The 20105-nt window shown below is 39.1% G+C and overlaps 1 protein-coding gene across 3 annotated transcripts; it reads right to left on the reverse strand.

Annotated features, from left to right (window-relative positions):
• Positions 1–3017: 3017 nt before the first annotated feature.
• On the reverse strand, positions 3018–7445 carry LOC107379389 (uncharacterized). Of its 3 annotated transcripts, none has more exons than XM_054739260.2 (5): positions 7369–7445; positions 6938–7279; positions 6556–6849; positions 6110–6220; positions 3018–3197 (listed from the first exon to the last, which is right to left on the reverse strand). In XM_054739260.2, exons 1-5 carry the CDS (start codon positions 7406–7408, stop codon positions 3175–3177), a joined length of 810 nt encoding a protein of 269 aa, XP_054595235.1. In that variant the 5' UTR covers positions 7409–7445; the 3' UTR covers positions 3018–3174. The 3 variants fall into 3 exon arrangements, with proteins under 3 accessions (XP_054595235.1, XP_070411120.1, XP_015805609.2); XM_070555019.1 differs by lacking the exon at positions 3018–3197 and having other exon boundaries at positions 4299–6220; positions 6938–7023; positions 7165–7279; XM_015950123.3 differs by lacking the exon at positions 3018–3197 and having other exon boundaries at positions 4304–6220.
• Positions 7446–20105: the final 12660 nt, after the last annotated feature.

Consider the following 20105-nt stretch of genomic DNA (forward strand, 5'->3'; position numbering starts at 1 on the left):
CGACAAAACGAATTTTAAACACGGGTGAGCACTGATAGCATTCATATTTCTGGATGGTTATAAAATAAAAACAGAACTGACACATTATTACCCGTAATTTGCATGCATGTTTAGAAGAAAAGAACAGCGCTGACACAGCATTAATAAGCCCTGGATGATTAGAAAATAAAAACTGCACACAAAACATGCCTGGTTAGTAAATAAAACACACTCGCCTACCAGAAAAAGTCATTCGCTCTCATCTTCCTCTTGCGCACTAAAGCATTAAAGTCCTCTTCTTCAGTGTCGGAGGTGAACAGCCTCAGAAGAGCTTTGTCACATACCTTTTCTCATACGTGTAGTTTCCATGATGAGGGGGTATGGATTTGAAAAACAATTTTTCGTCGTGCCGGCTGCTTGCATGTGCTAAACTAAAATAAGCACTTTCTTCGATTTCCACTTTTGACTTCCACCTGTTTCACTTTCTGCTAAAGCGCCCCCTGGCAGGTGAAGGAAAATCTTCAGTTAAACCGCTCCTCAATATACTGTAAGCCGCATGGTTCAAAGCATGGGAAAAAAGTAGAGGCTTATAGTCCGGAAAATACGGTAAAATGTGGATTTCCGCTACAATATCAAACAGAAATATAAAAAAAATACACAAAAAATTGTAAAATGGAAAAACTGTTTTCTTTGAGAGGAATTGGATATTTGCTCATCATTTCACTTTAAAAGATCACTTTTCATGCACGCTGCCTTTCAGTGACAGTTTAATGTTTGAATATGTGCACTCCTTGTTTGAATATGTGCACTCCTCAGATGTCTCTCTCCTACTTTTCCATCTTGTAGGTTTTCGTGCAGAGAAATTCAGTGCCACATAGTTTTCTCCATCCTCTTCACCATCCTGGTAAACAAAATTGTTACATACTAATGTGGAAGTAACTTTGTAAGAAACTGATTAATATTAGGTGATCTTGATTATTTTAGCGAGTGAGGTTTTCTAGCTCTAGAACCATTTTTAGCACAATATGAATAATTATCTTTAAATTTAATGGAAAAAAATAATAGTTTTTATTTGAAAGTGTAGCATGTGATCTATAACTCATGGTGTTGATTGCAAATAACATTAATAGTACAAATAAGGATTTTATACATTTTTTTATAATATTAGGTGTTTTTACCAAATTGGTAATTTGATCCTCAGCTGATCCCCAGGGTTCACCATGACTGGAAGGCGTTTTACCTGTTTGTAGACACAAGACATTACTGCAGTAAGTAAAGCCATTCAAACCGCTATGATGAATGTTTGTTAGCATAAGATATTTTAATTCACTGCATAATACTTGGTTATTTTCACTCCTTTCATAAAGAGCATATATTGATTAGATATTTGAAAACATGATAATGTTTAGAAAGAAATTAGGGAAATGCTACAGGTGCTGGCCAGTAAATTAGAATATCATCAAAAGGTTGAAAATATTTCAGTAATTCCATTCAAAACGTGAAACTTGTACATTATATTCATGCAATGCACACAGACCAATGTATTTCCGATGTTTATTACGTTTAATTTTGATATTTATAGGTGACAACCAATGAAAACATCAAATCTGGTATCTCAGAAAATTAGAATATTCTAAAGGCCAATGAAAAAATGTTTGTTTCTCTAATGTTGGCCAACTGAAAAGAATGAACATGAAAAGAATGTGCATGTATAGCACTCAATACTTAGTCGGGGCTCCTTTTGCCTCAATAACTGCAGTAATGCGGCGTGGCATGGACTCGATCAGTCTGTGGCACTGCTCAGGTGTTATGAGAGCCCAGGTTGCTCTGATAGTCGTCTTCAGCTCCTCTGCATTGTTGGGTCTAGCGTATTGCATCCTCCGCTTCACAATACCCCATAGATTTTCTATGGGGTTAAGGTCAGGCGAGTTTGCTGGCCAATCAAGGACAGGGATACCATGGTCCTTGAACCAGGTGCTGGTGGTTTTGGCACTGTGTGCAGGTGCCAAGTCCTGTTGAAAGGTGAAGTCTGCATCCCCATAAAGTTGGTCAGCAGCAGGAAGCATGAAGTGCTCTAAAACTTCCTGGTAGACGGCTGCATTGACCCTGGACCTCAGGAAACAGAGTGGGCCAACACCGGCAGATGACATGGCACCCCACACCATCACTGACGGTGGAAACTTTACACTGGACGTCATGCAACGTGGATTCTGTGCTTCTCCGCTCTTCCTCCAGACTCTGGGTCCTTGATTTCCAAAGGAAATGCAGAACTTGCTTTCATCAGAAAACATAACTTTGGACCACTCAGCATCAGTCCAGTCCTTTTTGTCCTTGGCCCAGGCGAGACGCTTCTTGCGCTGTTTCTTGTTCAAGAGTGGCTTGACACACGGAATGCGACACCTGAATCCCATGTCTTTCATGAGTCTCCTCGTGGTGGTTCTTGAAGCGCTGACTCCAGCTGCAGTCCACTCTTTGTGGATCTCCCCCACATTTTTGAATGGGTTTGTCGTCACAATTCTCTGCAGGGTGCGGTTATCCCTAGAGCTTGTACACTTTTTTCTACCACATTTTTTCCGTCCCTTCGCCTGTCTGTTAATGTGCTTGGACACAGAGCTCTGCGAACAGCCAGCTTCTTTAGCAATCACCTTTTGTGTCTTGCCCTCCTTGTGCAAGGTGTCAATGATTGTCTTTTGGACAGCTGTTAAGTCAGAAGTCTTCCCCATGATTGTGGTGCCTTCAAAACAAGACTGAGGGACCTTTTAAAGGCCTTTGCAGGTGTTTTGAGTAAATCAGCTGATTAGAGTGGCAGCAGGTGTCTTCTATATTCAGCCTTTTCAGAATATTCTAATTTTTTGAGATACCAAATTTGGAGTTTTCATTAGTTGTCACTTATGAATATCAAATTTAAATGTAATGAACATTGGAAATACATTGGTCTGTGTGCATTGCATGAATATAATGTACAAGTTTCACGTTTTGAATGGAATTACTGAAATATTTTCAACCTTTTGATGATATTCTAATTTACTGGCCAGCACCTGTAAAAGTATCCCTGTTAACTCTTCATGAACAGCCAGATTCATCATCAGACATTTTTATTAGGCACGTTATGAAACTGCAGTTTGTGGACAGTGGACTGAAACAAGCAACACTCAAGTCCCATCCGTTTCATTTTCCTCTCTGTTTTTCTCTTTGTCACAAAGAATTGGCACCTCTGTCTGAGAAAAGTGACACAGAAACATTTACATATTAGTAGTGTCAAGGTTACTTGTACTAATTCACACACAATCCAGAAATGGTTTATGTCACTGCTCAACTCAACTTTATTTAAACAACACCTCACATACAACTAATTTGCTACTGTTACAGCTCCTGCAATGAGGGAAACCATGCACCCATCTGACAAACAAATTTAGCTGTGCCAGTGTGACCAGCTGATATGCTGCTTCGGATGTCCATGCCCACGCCCCTCTGTCGCCATTGGTTTGGCTTTGTGTAGCCTGTAATTGATCATGAGTGGCTGCACCTGTGGGTGCAGCGGTTGCAGCATAAAAGGCTGTTTGGTGCAACTCCAAAGAGATGAGACTGATCAGAGAGATCTCTGCAATCAATCAATTAATCAATCAATCAATCAGTCAATCAATCAATCAAGCAAGCAAGCAAGCAAACAAACAAACAGATTTTATGTATGAAGCGCTTTTCGAGCAAAGTGTGACTCAAAGTGCTTTACAAAATCAAAATGACCCCAAATTCCCATAACAGTTTAAAAGCATTAACAGTCACACACACACACACACACACACACACACACACACACACACACACACACACACACACACACACACACACACACACACACACACACACACACACACACACACAATAACATCAGTAAAAATTCTATTTTTATATTTTGCTGAGTTCAGGTGAGCCAAGTAAGGTAAGACAAGGAAACACCATCAGAAGAGCTGTGTGCCTCAGCAGCATCAGGTCAACCACAGCAACCAAGTCAGGGTGCCCAGAGGAGGGATGGCATAGACCCCACCTCTACTCAAACACTACCTGTAGAGAGCCCAGGAAGCTCGACCACCGCCCCTGGGGTAGAGGGCCCCATGGAAACACTGGATTAAAAGGAGTAAAATATGAAAATAAAAGAGCTAATAAAAATGATAAAAGTAAGAAAATAAACAATAAATAAAATCATATGGACAGTAAAATAATAATATAATTTAATAATGAAACTGTGCTAAAATATAATCATATAAAACATGCACAGCAAGTAATAAAATATAATCATGTCAAATGAGTAATAAAACCATAATAGATAATTAGTTAAAAGCTAACCTAAATAGGTGGGTCTTGAGCCTTGACTTAAAAACATGAACATTCTCTGCGCCCCTGAGGTTCTCCGGCAGCTCGTTTCAAAGGCGAGGGCCGTAATACTGGAAGGACGCATTGCCGTGTGTGTGTCCTGACTTTAGGGATGACCAGGAGATGCCTGACAGAGGAGCGCAGAGGCCGTGAGGGTTCATGTGGTAAAAGCAGTTCTGAGAGATAAGAAGTACCAAGACCACTGAGACACTTAACAATTAAAAGAACCCTCAAATCGATAGCTCAGCTAAATATGGATATGATATTGCACAGGTAGCCAGTGTAATGACCTCAAGATAGGGGTAATGTCGTTCATGAGTGCCTGTCAAAAGACATGCAGCGAGCTGCAGTCAATCAAGGAACGAGTTAATTTTTCCAAAATACAGGACACAGCAGTGGTCTAGTAGTCACAAAAGCATGGATTACCATTTCAAACTGCTTTATTTTAGCCTGAGGTCTTGGCTCAAAAAAACTTGATCGAACCACTAACCGGATCTGGCTGTCAAGATTTAATTCAAGATCCATTTTGAAACCTAGGTTTACAATTCCCTTCTTGCGGTATTGATTCAATTCACCCAAATCTACAAGAGGGGTGTCAGCAGAACTAGGTCAAAATACCGTCAGCTCTGAATCATTAAAACAAAGGTGATTTAAGGACATGCACGTTTTAACATCCCACAAACACGACAGTAAACAGCTCTCTGAGAGAACCTCTTTCTTTTTCAGGGGAACATAGACCTGACAATCACCTGAATAATAATGGAAGGTGAAAGCATGTCAAGAAAGTTTTACCAAGAGGGAGCAAATACAATGAAAACAGGAGTGGCCCAAAAATGGAGCACTGCAGAACCCGTAAGACAGAGGTACACATGAGCATTCATAATAAATGTACCAAAAAGGTTCTGTCCATTAAATGTGACCTAAACCATTCCAAAACCACACTTTGTGTTCCAAGCGAGAAATCTGAATTTTGTGGTCAACCGAGTTGAAAGCATTTGTCACGTTCTGCCCCTGTCTTCCTGACTGTGTCTCTCTCCTGCCCTGATTAGCCCTTATTGTTCTCACCTGCCCCTCGCTAACCTGCCCATTTGTTCCTGATTTCCCTGTGTATTTATACCTCCCTCCTTGTGCTAGTCTTTGTCAGATCATTGTTGTTTGTTGTTTTGTTCTCGTTCCTGCCGTATCCTGTCATTAAACCCTTTTTTACTTTATCCGTGCCTGCTCTCCTGCCTCCTGAACTCTCCTCCACACTTGGTCCTTCTTCTCCACTCCACTCCCAACTTGACAGCATTTTGTTAAGCCTAAGAAAATAACTAAACAAATTTCAACGAGTACCCTTAGAAGTGCTTTTTTAAATGATGCTTTTACATATTGATGCTTTAATGTCACTTCTATTTTTTATCGTACTTTGTGTAGAGAATAAGGGGCTTAAATGTGAGACAGACTGAGCAAACAGCAACTAGAATTAGCAATTTACAATCTTATTTTCTTATACTAATGTTTTTGCTCAGTGTCACACAAAATTTATGAAAACATGTTGAAAACTAATTTAGGCTGAACAATGAAAAATTACAACACACCAGTCATTCACCCATCCACACACACATTCACACACTGGTGGTGATGAGCTGCATTATAGCCACACCTGTCCTCGGGCACACTGATAGAAGCCAAGTTGCCAAACACTGGCCCCACCAATCAATTTAATATTGATAAAGAGTCTTGAGTATTTGAACAAACTGCTTCATGACAATGTTACCTTTATCAGGAATCTGCTTTGATTTTCTCAGGAGAATAAAAATGAAATTCAGAAGAATAGAACAGCCCAGCATTAGTCCGAGCACAATGACAAACGGGCACACTCCTGGTCCTAGAATGAGAAACAAATACACAAGTTCTTTAATTTACTTTTAGTGATTTTAGGAATTTCCTAAAAGTCATATATATATATATATATATATATATGTGACTGATATGATATATATATATATATATATATATATATATATATATATATATATATATATAAGTGTGTGTGTGTGTATTTATATATCTATATATACATTTGCTTTTTAAATAATAAAATAATATATTTTCCTGGCCCCTCAAGGACTGAGCCCTCATCTTGAGAGGTTTGGACACCCCTGCCATATAGGCTCAAAACGTTTACATTTTATATCCCATAAATTAAGTCTCAGAACATACTTGTCTTCACTTGGATTCCTTCTCCAAACAGGATCTGTCCACATGCGACCACAGCACAGTAATAGGTCCCAGTATCCAGAGAGTTCTGGATGGGTTTGGACAGACGGTAGATGCAGCTCCTTCCTGCACAGCTGATTTTATTGGTGTAAATAAATCCTGAATCAGATTTTGGTCCAGCTTTGAACCACAACACGCTGTGCTCATCTCCACACCGGTCTGACTTTTCTTCTCTCTCTGAGTAAAGCGAACACTGCAGAGTCTGGTTCACAGAAATGGATTTCATGGTTTGAGAACCTAAGTGAGTCAAAGACGAGTAGAAATGTTGTTTTTGTTTTGATGATGACACAAATTTATGAGTCTAAGCCAAATGAACATTCCTTACCGATCACAACCAAATGAGTGGCATTTACAAATGTCAGTTTGTACGCTGGTCCTGTTTGACAGAAGTACGTTGCTTCATCCTCAATGCTGATGTTTTTTATGGTGAGAGAATACACATCATGCTCTTTTTTGATAAGATAAGATCCTTGGAATAAGTCCTGTTTTTCTACACTACCAAGAGTACTATGAGCCAATATTTGTTCCATATATCTATAACTGAGTTTATACCAGTTGAACAGTCCTTTTTCGTGCCCAGAGACATCACACGTCAGAGTCACCATATCACCAGATGCAGCTTCAGTCAAAGTGATCTGTTTAGGACCCTTGAAGGTTTCAGCCACAGCTGAAAGAAGAGAAACAGCCAATAACAAATTAAAACAAATCACATCTCTTCCACAATATGTGACATTCAGCATAAAAAGGTAATCTCACAGAAAATACTCAGAAGAAAGAAAGCAGCAAATCCTCCCATCGTTGTAGCTCATCACACTTCTCTTGCACAACTGATGTCTTCCCACCCACAAGAATAATTTAGGTAATCAATGTTAACAAGGTGGAAATCGCAGTGATTGGCTGAATCATAGAAAATGCACTTCCTACAATTCTGCATACCAATGACCCATTTTTGTACAATCAGAAAAAAGGTTCAGGGTTAAAGCAACAACTTAACAATTTCATCATGACCAAAATAAACTTACGAATTCAACTTATGAAATTTGAAGTTTAAAGAAATTGTACAATTGAAAGTTGTGTTAACCTGCTTTCTTTTTTATTTTGAGTTTAGGTTTAAATCTGTTTGTGCAGATATTTTTTATTTTTGACAGAATTTTTTGAGCAACGTAACACTTGCCTTTTTATGTAAAGTTTGTAATATAAGGGATACTTTAGTTGTGAGATCCAATCAGTACATTTTAAATAAATAGTTTATGCAGATTTGCTTTTCATTTTAGTATTTTAATTGTAAATAATATTAAATACTCTGTGAAACATGGGTAAAATGTAAAAAACCTGTACAAGGAATTTTTACCAAATGTCATGTCACTGTAAGTGTGATGTTTATTTGTTTGCCAAAAATTATGAACTCCTGCTAATCTCTGATTGCACCCAGATTCAACCCAAATTTAAGGGGTGGCAGGGCCTTTTCTAATGTTGCTCTTTTAAATCGTCTTGCTTTTTTCTGAATGCTGTTCTAAACTTTGGGCAACAGACGTTGTTGTTGTACAAATAAATTCTGACTTGACATAGTTTATCTTTTTGTTGACGTGACTTTGTGAGTTTGTTCTAACAGAAGCCACAACGTCTTGAGCTGAGAAGAAGAGAGGTGGAAAAGAGGTCACCAAAATAGCACACAGATTATCAAAAAAGACAGTTACTGCAATCTGAATGCAGGTGAACGTGATTAAAATCAGGTCTTTTAGGTTTGTTCTACAAACATCGTAACTGATTACAGCAGAACTCAAATTTTCCACAGAAGGCCGCTCTTGCACAAAAGTCCAGCCCCAGTATGTTGTGTTTACAGTATTTCAGGGTAACTAAAGCAAGACCTAAATCTCCATCTTTGTCCTAGTATGATCTACATTTTAAACAACATTTTCAGATATAAATGCTGATGACATGGTTTGTAAACCCTTAATACACACTAATATAATGCAACAATATTCATCTAACAAGTGAAAAAACATATTTAAGATATTTCCCAAAAAAGTGTTTAGATTTAGGTGGTAATTATGACTTTTTTATCTGATACTAAAGGGATAGTTTGAGATTTGTAAACTGCGTAATCTTCAGTTTAGATCTTCAATGTTCTATAAATGCAAAAAATCATCTTTGGGAGTTGAACAATACTGTGATCATATCTATCTTATCTTTACTTTGTCTGTGTGTGTGTGTGTGTGTGTGTGTGTGTGTGTGTGTGTGTGTGTGTGTGTGTGTGTGTGTGTGTGTGTGTGTGTGTGTGTAGTTGCTGTTTTTTGTTCCATGTGAGGAAAAATCCATTTTTGCAACTTTGAGCTGAACAAATAATTCTTGCAGCTGAATATAACATAATTTTCTGAAATTTGAAACTATTCAATTACTGAATTTTTAAGGAGATAGCTCATATTTAATTTTAAACAATGTTCAGTTCAATTTAAATGTAGTGGGTTATGTAAACTAATATTATGTTTCTTTTTTTATTTTCATGTGTGTGAAAAGTTATCTTTTATTTCATAGGAGACAATCAGATTATGACTATGTTGTTAGTTACAAATTATGTAAACCCTAGAGGCTATTTCATTGTTACAACCTCTGCAAAAATATAAAATGGAAAAGTAATTTACATCACAGCATCACTGTTTGTGATAGATAAGAAAGGCCATTACACTGTCCAGCCATCTTCATTTGCCTAAAGGTCAACTGTGTGCGTTCCAAACCAAAACAAATGCTCTATTTGTGGCTGTCAGAATGTGGGGTTGGAGGAAGATTAAGACCCAAGATGCAGACCCAGGATGACACAAGGCTGTCATGTTCTGTGTCCCTTTGTTCCCCAGCCCCTCCAGTTCCCACTCCAGGTTCTCTTTTTGTGTTTCATAGCACCCTCATATGTCCTTTGTCTGCATCTCATTCATGTGTCTCCTGTGTTCCTTTAGTCTTCTCCAGTCACCCCTCTGCAGCCAGTCATCCCTCTGCAGTGTTTATAGTTTCAGCTTTTCATCTTTTAGTCTCTTTAATATGTTTTTGTCCCACCGGTTTTTGTAGTACTTCTTCCCTTTAGAATTTTAGTTATATGGTTACTTTTTTGTTTTTAGGTTCACTCTTTGGCAGGCACGTGGGGGGGGGGGGGTGCTTGATACCCTATTTATGATTTTATTTATATTGTTACCTAAAAAAGGCTGTCAATTGGGCTTTTCCGGGTGCCATTTTTCTGAATCTATGGTGAGCCCTGAATAACAGAGACTTTTCATCTGCACATAGAAGAGCTTGAAGAAAGTGATAGTTCAGCACATTGAAGAGATACCAGCCTCCTTTGACCTTCACCAGGCTCACAGACCCGCTCATACTTTCACAACTACCACCAACACTTCGCTGAACCACCTAGGTCACCGTGGAAAAAATGACAAGGCTGACAATTTTAATTCAGCATTTAACACCATCCTCTCAGACATTCTCACCAACATGCTGCCCTGCCTGGGACTTTCCATCCCCAGCTGTCTCTAAAAGATTACTTTTGTACAAACTATTCACAGCTTCAAACTTGGCCTCTGCTCCTTGTTCAGCCTTTGAGTCAACACCAGACTGTCTCAATGTGTGTGTGTGTGCGCGCGCGTGTGTGTGTGTGTGCGTGCGTGCGTGTGTGCATGCGTGTGTGTGTGTGTTAAACGCACTGCTTCACTCTCTGTACATCTTTGACTATACTTCTACCTGAGCGACACTATTATCAGTTCTACTCATGACACAACTGTACTTTGGGGTCATTTCAGAGAGCAACGTGTCACAGCACAGAGATGACATCCAGTGGTGCACAAAGCTGAGGAACTGGATTTGGACTAATTGAATGTCTTGCATTTTTATGGCGCCTTTTAGACTCCAAGAACTGCCCACTGCCACAAGGTGCTTTGCAACCCAAATGTCGTTCACCCACCCACGTGCACATTCGCACACTGGTAGCAATGAGCCACAATGTAGCCACAACAACTAACTGACAGAGGTGGGGCTAGGTGCCGCTGGTCCATCCGACCACCACCTGCAGGCAAGGTGGGTGATGTGTCTTGCCCAAGGACTCATGTCTGCAACAGACAGGGCAGGGCACAAACCTGAAACCCTTCGTTCATGCAGGGGGTGCACCTAACTCCTGTCAACACGGCCCAACAACAGCCTTTTTACTTCTCAAGACTACTGAGGAAGAACACGCTAAAAAAGACACAAATGACAGCATGTTAGAGCATCCTCACATATTACCATAACATACTAACATATTCTGTAATGTCTCAAATGGAGGAGCAGTGCTCCATGTTCGTTTTTAATTTGATTCAACCACAGAAAATGATTTGGATCTAGAATCTAAGTGAAGTTAGAAAACAAACTACAAACATCAACACAGCTTAGCCTCTGAATTTGAATTCAAACTGCTTACAGAGCCCTTCCTGGAGCTAGCTGATGACTGGATCATGAGACAGTCGAGCATTTACAACTTTCGTTTTCAGAAGTCTGTTCAAGTGGCTCAGACTCTCCTGAAGGCTTAACGGGCAAAGTAAAACCAACACAGAATATGTAACCATACAGCAGAGTAAACCATTGAATTAAGGTGCTAATAGTAAGTCATCCTTAAAGTTGCACAGCTTATTTTATTGGTCTGCACATTTGTGGGTGGGGAAAGGGAATGATATCAGTGCACTGATGATGGACATGTCAGTAGATCAGGGGTAGGCAACCTTGGTCCTAGAGAGCAGCAGTCCTACGTGTTTTCTAGCCATGCATGAACTTGCAGCTTCTAATTGGCTAAACACACCCGATTCAGGTAATCAACAGCAGGAACAGCAAAGATAGTTCCTTTACAATGTTCATTATGTCCTCTTTTTAAATATTAAACAAGGCGCTTTTTGCTTCAGACATGAAGGTGTTTCTAGTTACCTTTTACATGTTTTGACCGTCATCTGTGGTCTTCTTCAGAAGTGTCACAGGTGTTTGAGTGACGTGTCTTTATCAGCTGTTCTTCTGGTCACGCCCACCTCCGCTGGCTGGTCTTTGGAGAAGGGAATCCCAGGTGCAAGACAGCTGATAGGCCCCCTCGTCTCTGTTCATGTTCCAGTGTTCCCGTTTCCTTATTTCTATTGCCTCCCTGACCCAACGTTTGAACCGGTTGTTCTCCGTGTTGATAATTTTCCCTTGATCCCAGTCCATGATGTGATTATTTCGTTTGCAATGATCTGAGATGGCTGACTTGAGGGTTTGCTCCTCTGCTTTTTTCTTTGTTGTCCTTGTGAGTCTTTCGGTTGTTTCCTTCTCGCATTCCTTCTGGTGCTCTTTTCTTCTTCTGTCATATGTTCTGCCGGTTTCTCCTATGTATGTTTTATTGCACGACATGCAGGGTATTTTGTAGATTAAATTGCATTTCTTGTCTGGTTCTATTTTGTCCCTGGGGTGTAATAGTAGCTGTCTGAGTTTCACGTGAGGTTTGACGGTTATGTTCATTTGTTGATTTTTCATGGCCCTTTGTAAACGTTCTATATGATGGTGTCCGTGTGCGTGTGGTCTGGTCTTTGTTTTTGTTTTCTTTTTCTTTTTTTTTTTTTTGGTCTCTCTGTTTTTTTGATTTTCTTTGACTTGTTGTTTTCCTTTTTCTATGGCCCATATTGGATACTGACAGAGGATTAGTGCTTGTTTGATGTGTTCTTCTTCCTGTTTGCGGTCTGTTTCATCTGTAATGAAGCTGGTCAGTTCGCATAATGTTCTGACTACTGATAGTTTGTGTGCTGTGGGGTGTTCAGATGTCCAAAGCAGATATTGGTCTGTATGTGTGGGTTTTCTGTATAATGTGATTTTTATGCTGCCGTCGTCTGTGTGGTGAATGTTCATGTCCAAAAATGCTATTGTTTTGTGTGTTTCCTCTTCATGTGTGAATTTTATGTTTCCCGTGTTGTCGACCGTGTTCAGGTGGTCTGTGAGTTGTTGTTGTGTGTCCAATTTTTATTATTTCCAAGATGTCGTCCACGTATCTTCTCCAAAACATGGGTCTGATGTGGGCAGGTGCTGTGTTGATGGCCTTTTCTTCCAAATCCTACATGAAGAAGCTGCTCATTATGGCTGAGAGCGGGTCTCCTATGGCAAAACCTTCTTTTTGTCTGTATATTTTATTTTTGTACTGAAAATATGTGGATTTTGCTACAAAATCTAACAAGGTGGATATGTTGTCTACTGTGAGATTTGTCCGGTTCTTCAGTGATCTGTCCGTTTTTAGGCGTTCATGGACTATATGTAGCGTGACCTCTATGGGTGTTTTTGTGAATAGTGAAATAACGTCATGTGAGATGAAGATGTCATTTTTTTCTATTTTCATTGTTTTGAGTTCTTCAGCCAGTTGTCTTGAATTACTGCAGTGATGTTCTGATAGTCCTAATAGAGGCTGGAGGATCTCCACCAGGACTTTTGATAGGTTGTAGGTGACTGATCCGATGCTGTCCACTATGGGGCGCAGTGGAGAGTCTGTGTGTGTGTGTGTGTGTGTGTGTGTGTGTGTGTGTGTGTGTGTGTGTGTGTGTGTGTGTGTGTGTGTGTGTGTGTGTGTGTGTGTGTGTGTGTGTGTGTGTGTGTGTGTGTGTGTGTGTGTGTGTGTGTGTGTAGGTGTGTGTTATCCTGCTGGTGTAACGTCCTTGAACAAAACACCATAAACATTTCAGGGAGATCGCGGTTCCCCTTTAACTCAATTAGTTCTTAGGGTAAAAGGGTTGTTAGACTAATCCCTTTATAAGTAGACTGAGCCCATCTGATCACTAGGAAACAGCTATGATAAAACTGTTGTCAGCAGATCACACGTGTTCATTAAGACCCAGAGTTACTGTGGCAAGGTGGAGAATAGATCCGAGGGGTCACACTGGCTGTTGGTACTAGGTGCTTGTACCTGGCTTATTTCATTGCATTCAACTAGTGGTTTTAATAGTTTTTTTTATGTTTTTTTCTTTTCTTCTGTCAGGTCTTTTTTCATGATTTTGTATGTGTTGCTGTCCTTTAACAGCTTTTAATATAGCAAAGATAGTTGGAAAACAAGCAGGACTGTGGCTCTATAGGGCCACGGTTGCCTACTCCTGCATTAGATCATTGGTAAAAAAATAAAAATAAAAAAAAAACACTCCTGGTTTTTGCAATCAGTAGTCCTCACCAGATATTCTCAAAGTTGCATTTCAGCTAGCTGTCTAGCTAGCTGTCATGGGTAAATTATTTATTTATATAGCAAAACTGATACTATCTTTAACAAAGATACCTTATTGAAACTGACAGTTTTTCATCCTCAGGCCACTGACAAAGGCTAGCTTGCATGTAAACGCTTAAGAATGCTTCTGTGCACAAAGGCCTTTTTTTTCTTTGAAGCACTGCTGTTTTCGCACATCAGTACCTGTGAAACATGAGCTGAAGCCACATGTGGCGGGCTGAGATGTGAAAGGTAGGCTGTGGCTGGCCATTTCTCTGCTTCTGTCCAACCGCACAGCATCTTTACTCAGAAAGCACATGATTCTGGTTATCAACAGGATGCACACCCATGCTGCACAAGTAGTCTTGTCGAGCTAAATTTAGTAAAAACAAACATTCTGGCCATCGCTTGAGCAGTGCAAACAAATGAAAAAAGTATTTCTTCAACCCACACAATTCCCACATCCCCATTCAGTTTAGTCTGTGATGTTTTTTTTTTTTCAAAACCTTGGTCAGTCTGTTTTTTTAATCATTTCATGAGGTTAAATAATGGTGATAAGAAGATTGGGGGATGCACAGGACTAAATAAAATTAACCTGGTTAAAAAAGCTGACTGTCCCTGGCCTTGTCTAGAGATTAATTTGGGGGAGGAAACTAAAAATACTTGTAATCTTTATTTCTGAAACTCTACAGTGGGCTCAAAAACACTTTTTCTGGAAAATGAAAGGATTACACATGAAAAGTGGCTGGCTTTGTCACAGATATCTAATGTAGATTTTGCCATCTAATTCTTACTCACCAAGCTTAGGACTCATTAAAGGAACGTTGTTAAAAACAAGGAAGAAAATATGAGTTTTGTTCTCTCTGCAGACTGCACAGTCACAGGCCACTTCAAGTGGAGCCTCCCATTTTGATGTGAACATTAACAGAAAGTCTGAGGGGTATTTTCACGATTTAAGATTGAAACTGGTCCTGATTAGCGAGGGATGGTGTCATTTTGTTTGCACTTATTAGAAAGACACTGATCAGATGGGTGATTAAGCAGCACTTTTTTTAAATCTCTAAATAATGACAGAAGACAAGTTTGCAAGTACCACTTAAACGTATTATGTCTTTTATATTTCTGGATGCTGTTTAAGTTAAAACACTCTGAGGAAGGAACTGTGACTATGTTTGTCAGACAAGGCAAGAGATACCACACCTTGATCTCACCACACAACCACACCGGTGCTGCATTTTCCATCCAACGTCACTTGTTTGTTGTAGTTTTTCTTTTTTTTTAAACATCAGGTCAAGCATGATCTGTATGACGGTTTATTTCGTGTTTTTTATTTGTTTTCAAAAATGCAGATGAATCAATAACGACTCAAAATAACAGATTTCATTTTAGATGAATTCAAGCCATTGATTTCCAAAAACATCTTCATCAAAAATAAACATGTTAAGATGTAAAATATGTTTTATGTTTATGGACCTGTTTAATCATTAGAATATTTGTTAAAAAATGTTTTCATTTCTACTTTGTGAAGGACAAACACAAACATAGAAAAGCAATTAGCTCAGAAGCACGTATAAATGAGTTATAATAATCATATTAGACTTTGATTTGGGCATCATTGGACCAAAACTACATGCTGCTCTATCAAGTAGGACAGCTCCTTTATTGACTTTCCAGCTTCGGCAAACACTCTGTCACCCCCTAGTGGTCGATTTTATATTTGTCTCAGCTGATGCAAAGTTTAATCACATCAGAGCCATATTGTTACAGCACAATGCTCTATATTTGTACTATATTTAGTTTTACTTCATTGCAGGATTATCTTTATTTATTTTGTAAATGTACAGTTTAGTGTCTACCTTTAAAACATAAATATAGCAGGGCAGCAGTAGTGAAGAGGTAGAGCTGGGTCCCCAGCAATCGAAGGATTTGGGGTCAAACCCAGCTCCTGTCAGAGTAATCTGCTGTTGTGTTCTTGGGCAAAAGACTTCATCCAATGTGTTGGCGGTGGTCAGAGAGGCTGATGGTGCAAATGACTCGGTCAGACTGCTCCAGGGTAGTAGCTTACCATCAGCGGCTGTGTGTGTGTGTGTGTGTGTGTGTGTGTGTGTGTGTGTGTGTGTGTGTGTGTGTGTCCCACTGACAAGAGATAAGAAGAATAAACAAATAAACCAATTTGCTGCACAAAGCATGAGTTTAAGCCTGTAAAAAAGTATCAATCTGAAAAGTCCTTTAAAAAAACAACTGAAACTGCATTTGTTTACTCAGGCTTTTAATTTTTTTTCATGGATTTTTAACTCTGTGAAGTTTTGTTTTGATGCCTGCGCCGTTCTCTGTGGTATCTGTATGATTTTTGTTTGATCGCTTTGCTGTTGTGAAGCACTTTGATTCTTTCTGAGAAAAATGCTTAATAAATAAATATGCTGGTAAAGGTTCTCAGTCATCCAGGTCATGGTAATCCAGAAGGTTCAAATGAAGACAACTGGAATATGGGAGAGTCAAGCTTGACTCTCCCATATTCCAGTCAGAATTGACAAAACTCCTCCTTTGAGAAGTTAAACATCTTCAAGAAACCAAAGAAGTCCAGTTGCCTTCATTTGAACCCTTTTGAACTTCATAAATAAACACTACTTTCTTACTAATCTGATAAGCACCACCTGTTTAGCACAAAAAATGCATTTTTGATCTAGATTTATTCATTTTACTATCACACATTGAATTCCTGTAAATTGTTTTAGAAGCATCAATAAGAGCCAAATGAGCCTGATGTCTAGTTTTCCCTCCAAGTTTTGTCTATTACTGTCAGGGCAGTGCTCAGCTTCATGAAATGTGACTGAAACATGCATTTATTTTTTATATTGCATTTTCCTTCACTAATCAAAGTGAGAAATAGCACAATACTAGAACTAGTGCAACGTGCATCAGCAATGACAAACACATATTTGTTTATTTTCAACAAAGCGAAAAGAGCAGCATGACCTAATGTCCCACACATCAAGTAATGATCAACTGCCAGCAGATGTAAGCTCAGCAGGGTGTGTTTCAAGTTGGTGTGTGTGTGTGTGTGTGTGTGTGTGTGTGTGTGTGTGTGTGTGTGTGTGTGTGTGTGTGTGTGTGTGTGTGTGTGTGTGTGTGTGTGTGTGTGTGTGTGTGTGTGTGTTCAAGAGATACTTGTTAATATTAACTCAGGTTGTAAAGCCTAGAAAACACAGGTCAGCCTTGTTGCCACACTGAAAAAATGGAAGTCCTCTGTTCAATTTACTTATTCCTTACATGTAGTTTCCTTATAACTGAATCACGTTTGTAGGATGATTGATTTGTGTAATGCCAACTTAAAGGGGTACAATGTCGTTTATACATGATTCCTTCTTGTTGAGATAACATGAATAGATTGTGTTTGTGATTCCACTTGCTGATTACTGTTGGATGGAACAGATTTACCAGCATGCCACACTCTTTCTGACTGTTGAAAAATAAAATAAGTCAGTTGATTGCAGTTCAAGTTCAATTCACTTTTAAAGTATTGTAAATGAAATTAAATATACATGTGCTAAAACAGTTTTGTATAGTTTACGAGTTGGTAGCGAGCAAAAAATTAAAACCATGATTAAAAAGATATTCATACAGAGGGGTTCAAAAGGCACTCGGCAGTGCCTCCAACTAGAATACCACTGCTGGAAATCACAGGGAGTGTATGAAACATGGTCTAAAGTGAAGGCCGATGTATTCCGTTTTTTCTATATCAGCCAATGGCTGATTTAAAAAAAAATCAGGAGCCTTTTTCATTGTTTACACCTAAGGGAATATTCCACCCCTAAGTAAAATTTTGTCTGTTAGATTTCTCAGAGTTAGATAAGTGAGAAAGGGGATTTTGTAGCTAACAAGTTCAGTCATTCTCCTGATCTGGAAGCAGTACGTTTTACTTTAGCTTAGCATAAAACAATGTAAGTAAAAGAGAGGTTCTAGCATAGACAAAACTTTACTTCTGAGTGGAATGTCCCTTTAAGTTTGGTGTTCAATGTTTGCACTATTTTTATGTATAGTTTAGATTTAATTTTTTTTACTACAATGTGGTAGTGTGCTTTACTTAGTGATTTTTTTTACTTAAATATTCTACCTTGACCAGCCACTATTTTGCACCATTATTCTGGGTACTATTAGATTTTCTTTGATTTAAACCCTTAAAAAACTTGAATCTGTTTAATTTTCAATTGTTCTGAAACAGGTTGCCCGTTGTTATTGTTTTGCGTTTATTTTATATTTGAAGTTCAATAAATATTAAGAGATTTATTGACGTATTTAACAGTGAGTTTTCAGTTGTCTCTCACCATCAATGTGCTGCTAAAACGGATATATACATATTGGCCTTAATAATTGACTTTAGATATTGGCCATCTGAAACAAAGTTCTCTTAAAAATTGGTATCAGCATCGGCTTTTTAAAACCCCCATACTGATCTGCCTCTAGTCTAAAGACAGATGAGGCACAGGCACTGAAAAAGGGTTGTAGTGAGGTTTTGGAAATTATTTGAATGTTTTCACTCTACAAACTTAAATTAATCATTTTGACTCAATGTAATGTACTACTTTGATCCATCTCAGGAACATTGCTAAGCTGAGTCCCATTCTGTCCTGAACTTGAGACTGTTCTCCACGCCTTCATCTCCCAACGCTTAGACTACTGTAACTCTCTTTTCACGTGTCTGAGCAAAACCTCCCTGAACCGTCTACAGGTGGTTCAGAATGCCTGTGCTCGGCTTCTGTAGCCTGGCCTGCCAGACTCGTCCTCTGTTTAATTCTGCACAGAGAGAGAGTCTGGTAGCTCACAGGCAGAGAGGCACATGAGGGGCGGGACTAGGCAGCTCAAAAATAACCAATCAGAAAAAAGACGGAAATGCCGACTGTACCACACAACGCTGTAGTTCTTTAGCTGTAGTAAAAAATGGCGTCTGGCAACGGTGCAAACATCTTTTTTTTTTTAAGAAGAAATACTTTTAGCACTTCTACTTGTGGTTTTAAAGACATTCAAGTCATTTAGAACAGAGGAAAGAGCCGCAGTGAACTCCGCCACTGTCTTCGTTGTTTATGAGAAACTGAGCATCACTGTGTGTGACATCTGCAGTGCTGTAGTTCTTTAGCTGTAGTCAAAAATGCCATCTGGCAACAGCGCAATCAACTTTCTTTAGAAGAAAGGCTTTTAGCGCTTCTACTTGTTGTTGTTTTAAAGACATGTCCAAGTCATTTAGAGCAAAGGAAAGAGCCGCAGCAAACTCCACTTCAGTCGCCATGTTTATGACAAACTGGGCGTTGTGGTGTGTGACGTACACTACTCATCACTGATTGGGTCAGTTAGAATTCTAAGGGGGTGGGGTTATTTGAATAGGAGAGTTCCCAGACCCTTTCTCTGTGCAGAATTAAACAGAGGAGGAGTCTGGCAGGCCAGGCTACATCTTCTGACCAAGTCCTCCAAACACACCCACATCACCCCGCTTCTCCTCCAGCTTCACTGGCTGTCAGTCAACTTCAGGGTTCATTTCAATATCCTGGTTCTGGTCTATAGGGCCTTACATGGACAAGCACCATCTTACATTGGTGATCTTCTTAGTCCCTACACCCCCAGCAGGTCCCCGAGGTCCAGTGTTCAAAGCCTACTGGTTGTGCAGCACCAGGCTAAAGACCAAAGGTGATAGATCATTTGCTGCTGTGGCCCCCAGACTCTGGACCTCTCTCCCCCTGAGGCTGAGATCAGTGGACTCAGTGGTCTCCTTTAAAAAGCAGCTGAAAACTCACTTGTTCAGGCTGGCTTTTGTGTGACCTTCATCACCAACCTCTTTATTCTGTTCTTATTCCACCTTTCCCGGGATCCACTGATTTCTCTCTCCCTTTTCTTAGATTTTTTTAATCACAATTATTCATTCTCATTTTAAACACATTTTTAATAGTTTTTAGAAATCTTTTTTATACTTTAATTTTTTTGTGAAGTGTCTCATGATTTTTATCTTGAGAGGTGCTATATAAAAGATCATTTTCTTTCTTTCTTTCTTTCTTTCTTTCTTTCTTTCTTTCTTTCTTTCTTTCTTTCTTTCTTTCTTTCTTTCTTTCTTTCTTTCTTTATATTTATTTATTTTCAATGTTATGCAATTAAACTGAGCTGCCAGATGCCAAATGTGTTGGTTTGACATTGTCAAAACTATGGGTTAATTGTACTTTTGGTGAAATTACGTGGAAATAGGTGCCATGATTAAATTGTGTTCATCCAACATCTGAGTTTTTTTTTGAGTAATTGCATG

The sequence above is a fragment of the Nothobranchius furzeri genome, chromosome 1 (genome assembly GCF_043380555.1).
Source record: "Nothobranchius furzeri strain GRZ-AD chromosome 1, NfurGRZ-RIMD1, whole genome shotgun sequence".
Lineage (NCBI taxonomy): Eukaryota > Metazoa > Chordata > Actinopteri > Cyprinodontiformes > Nothobranchiidae > Nothobranchius > Nothobranchius furzeri.

Excerpts from the sequence above, each read along its gene's own strand:
- LOC107379389 (XM_015950123.3), bottom strand. The coding sequence starts at position 7,408 with ATGGGAGGATTTGCTGCTTTCTTTCTTCTGAGTATTTTCT. Across the intron at positions 7,280-7,368 it reads CTTTCTTCTGAGTATTTTCT|CTGTGGCTGAAACCTTCAAG; the intron begins GTGAGATTACCT and ends CTCTTCTTTCAG. Across the intron at positions 6,850-6,937 it reads CACTCATTTGGTTGTGATCG|GTTCTCAAACCATGAAATCC; the intron begins GTAAGGAATGTT and ends TGACTCACTTAG.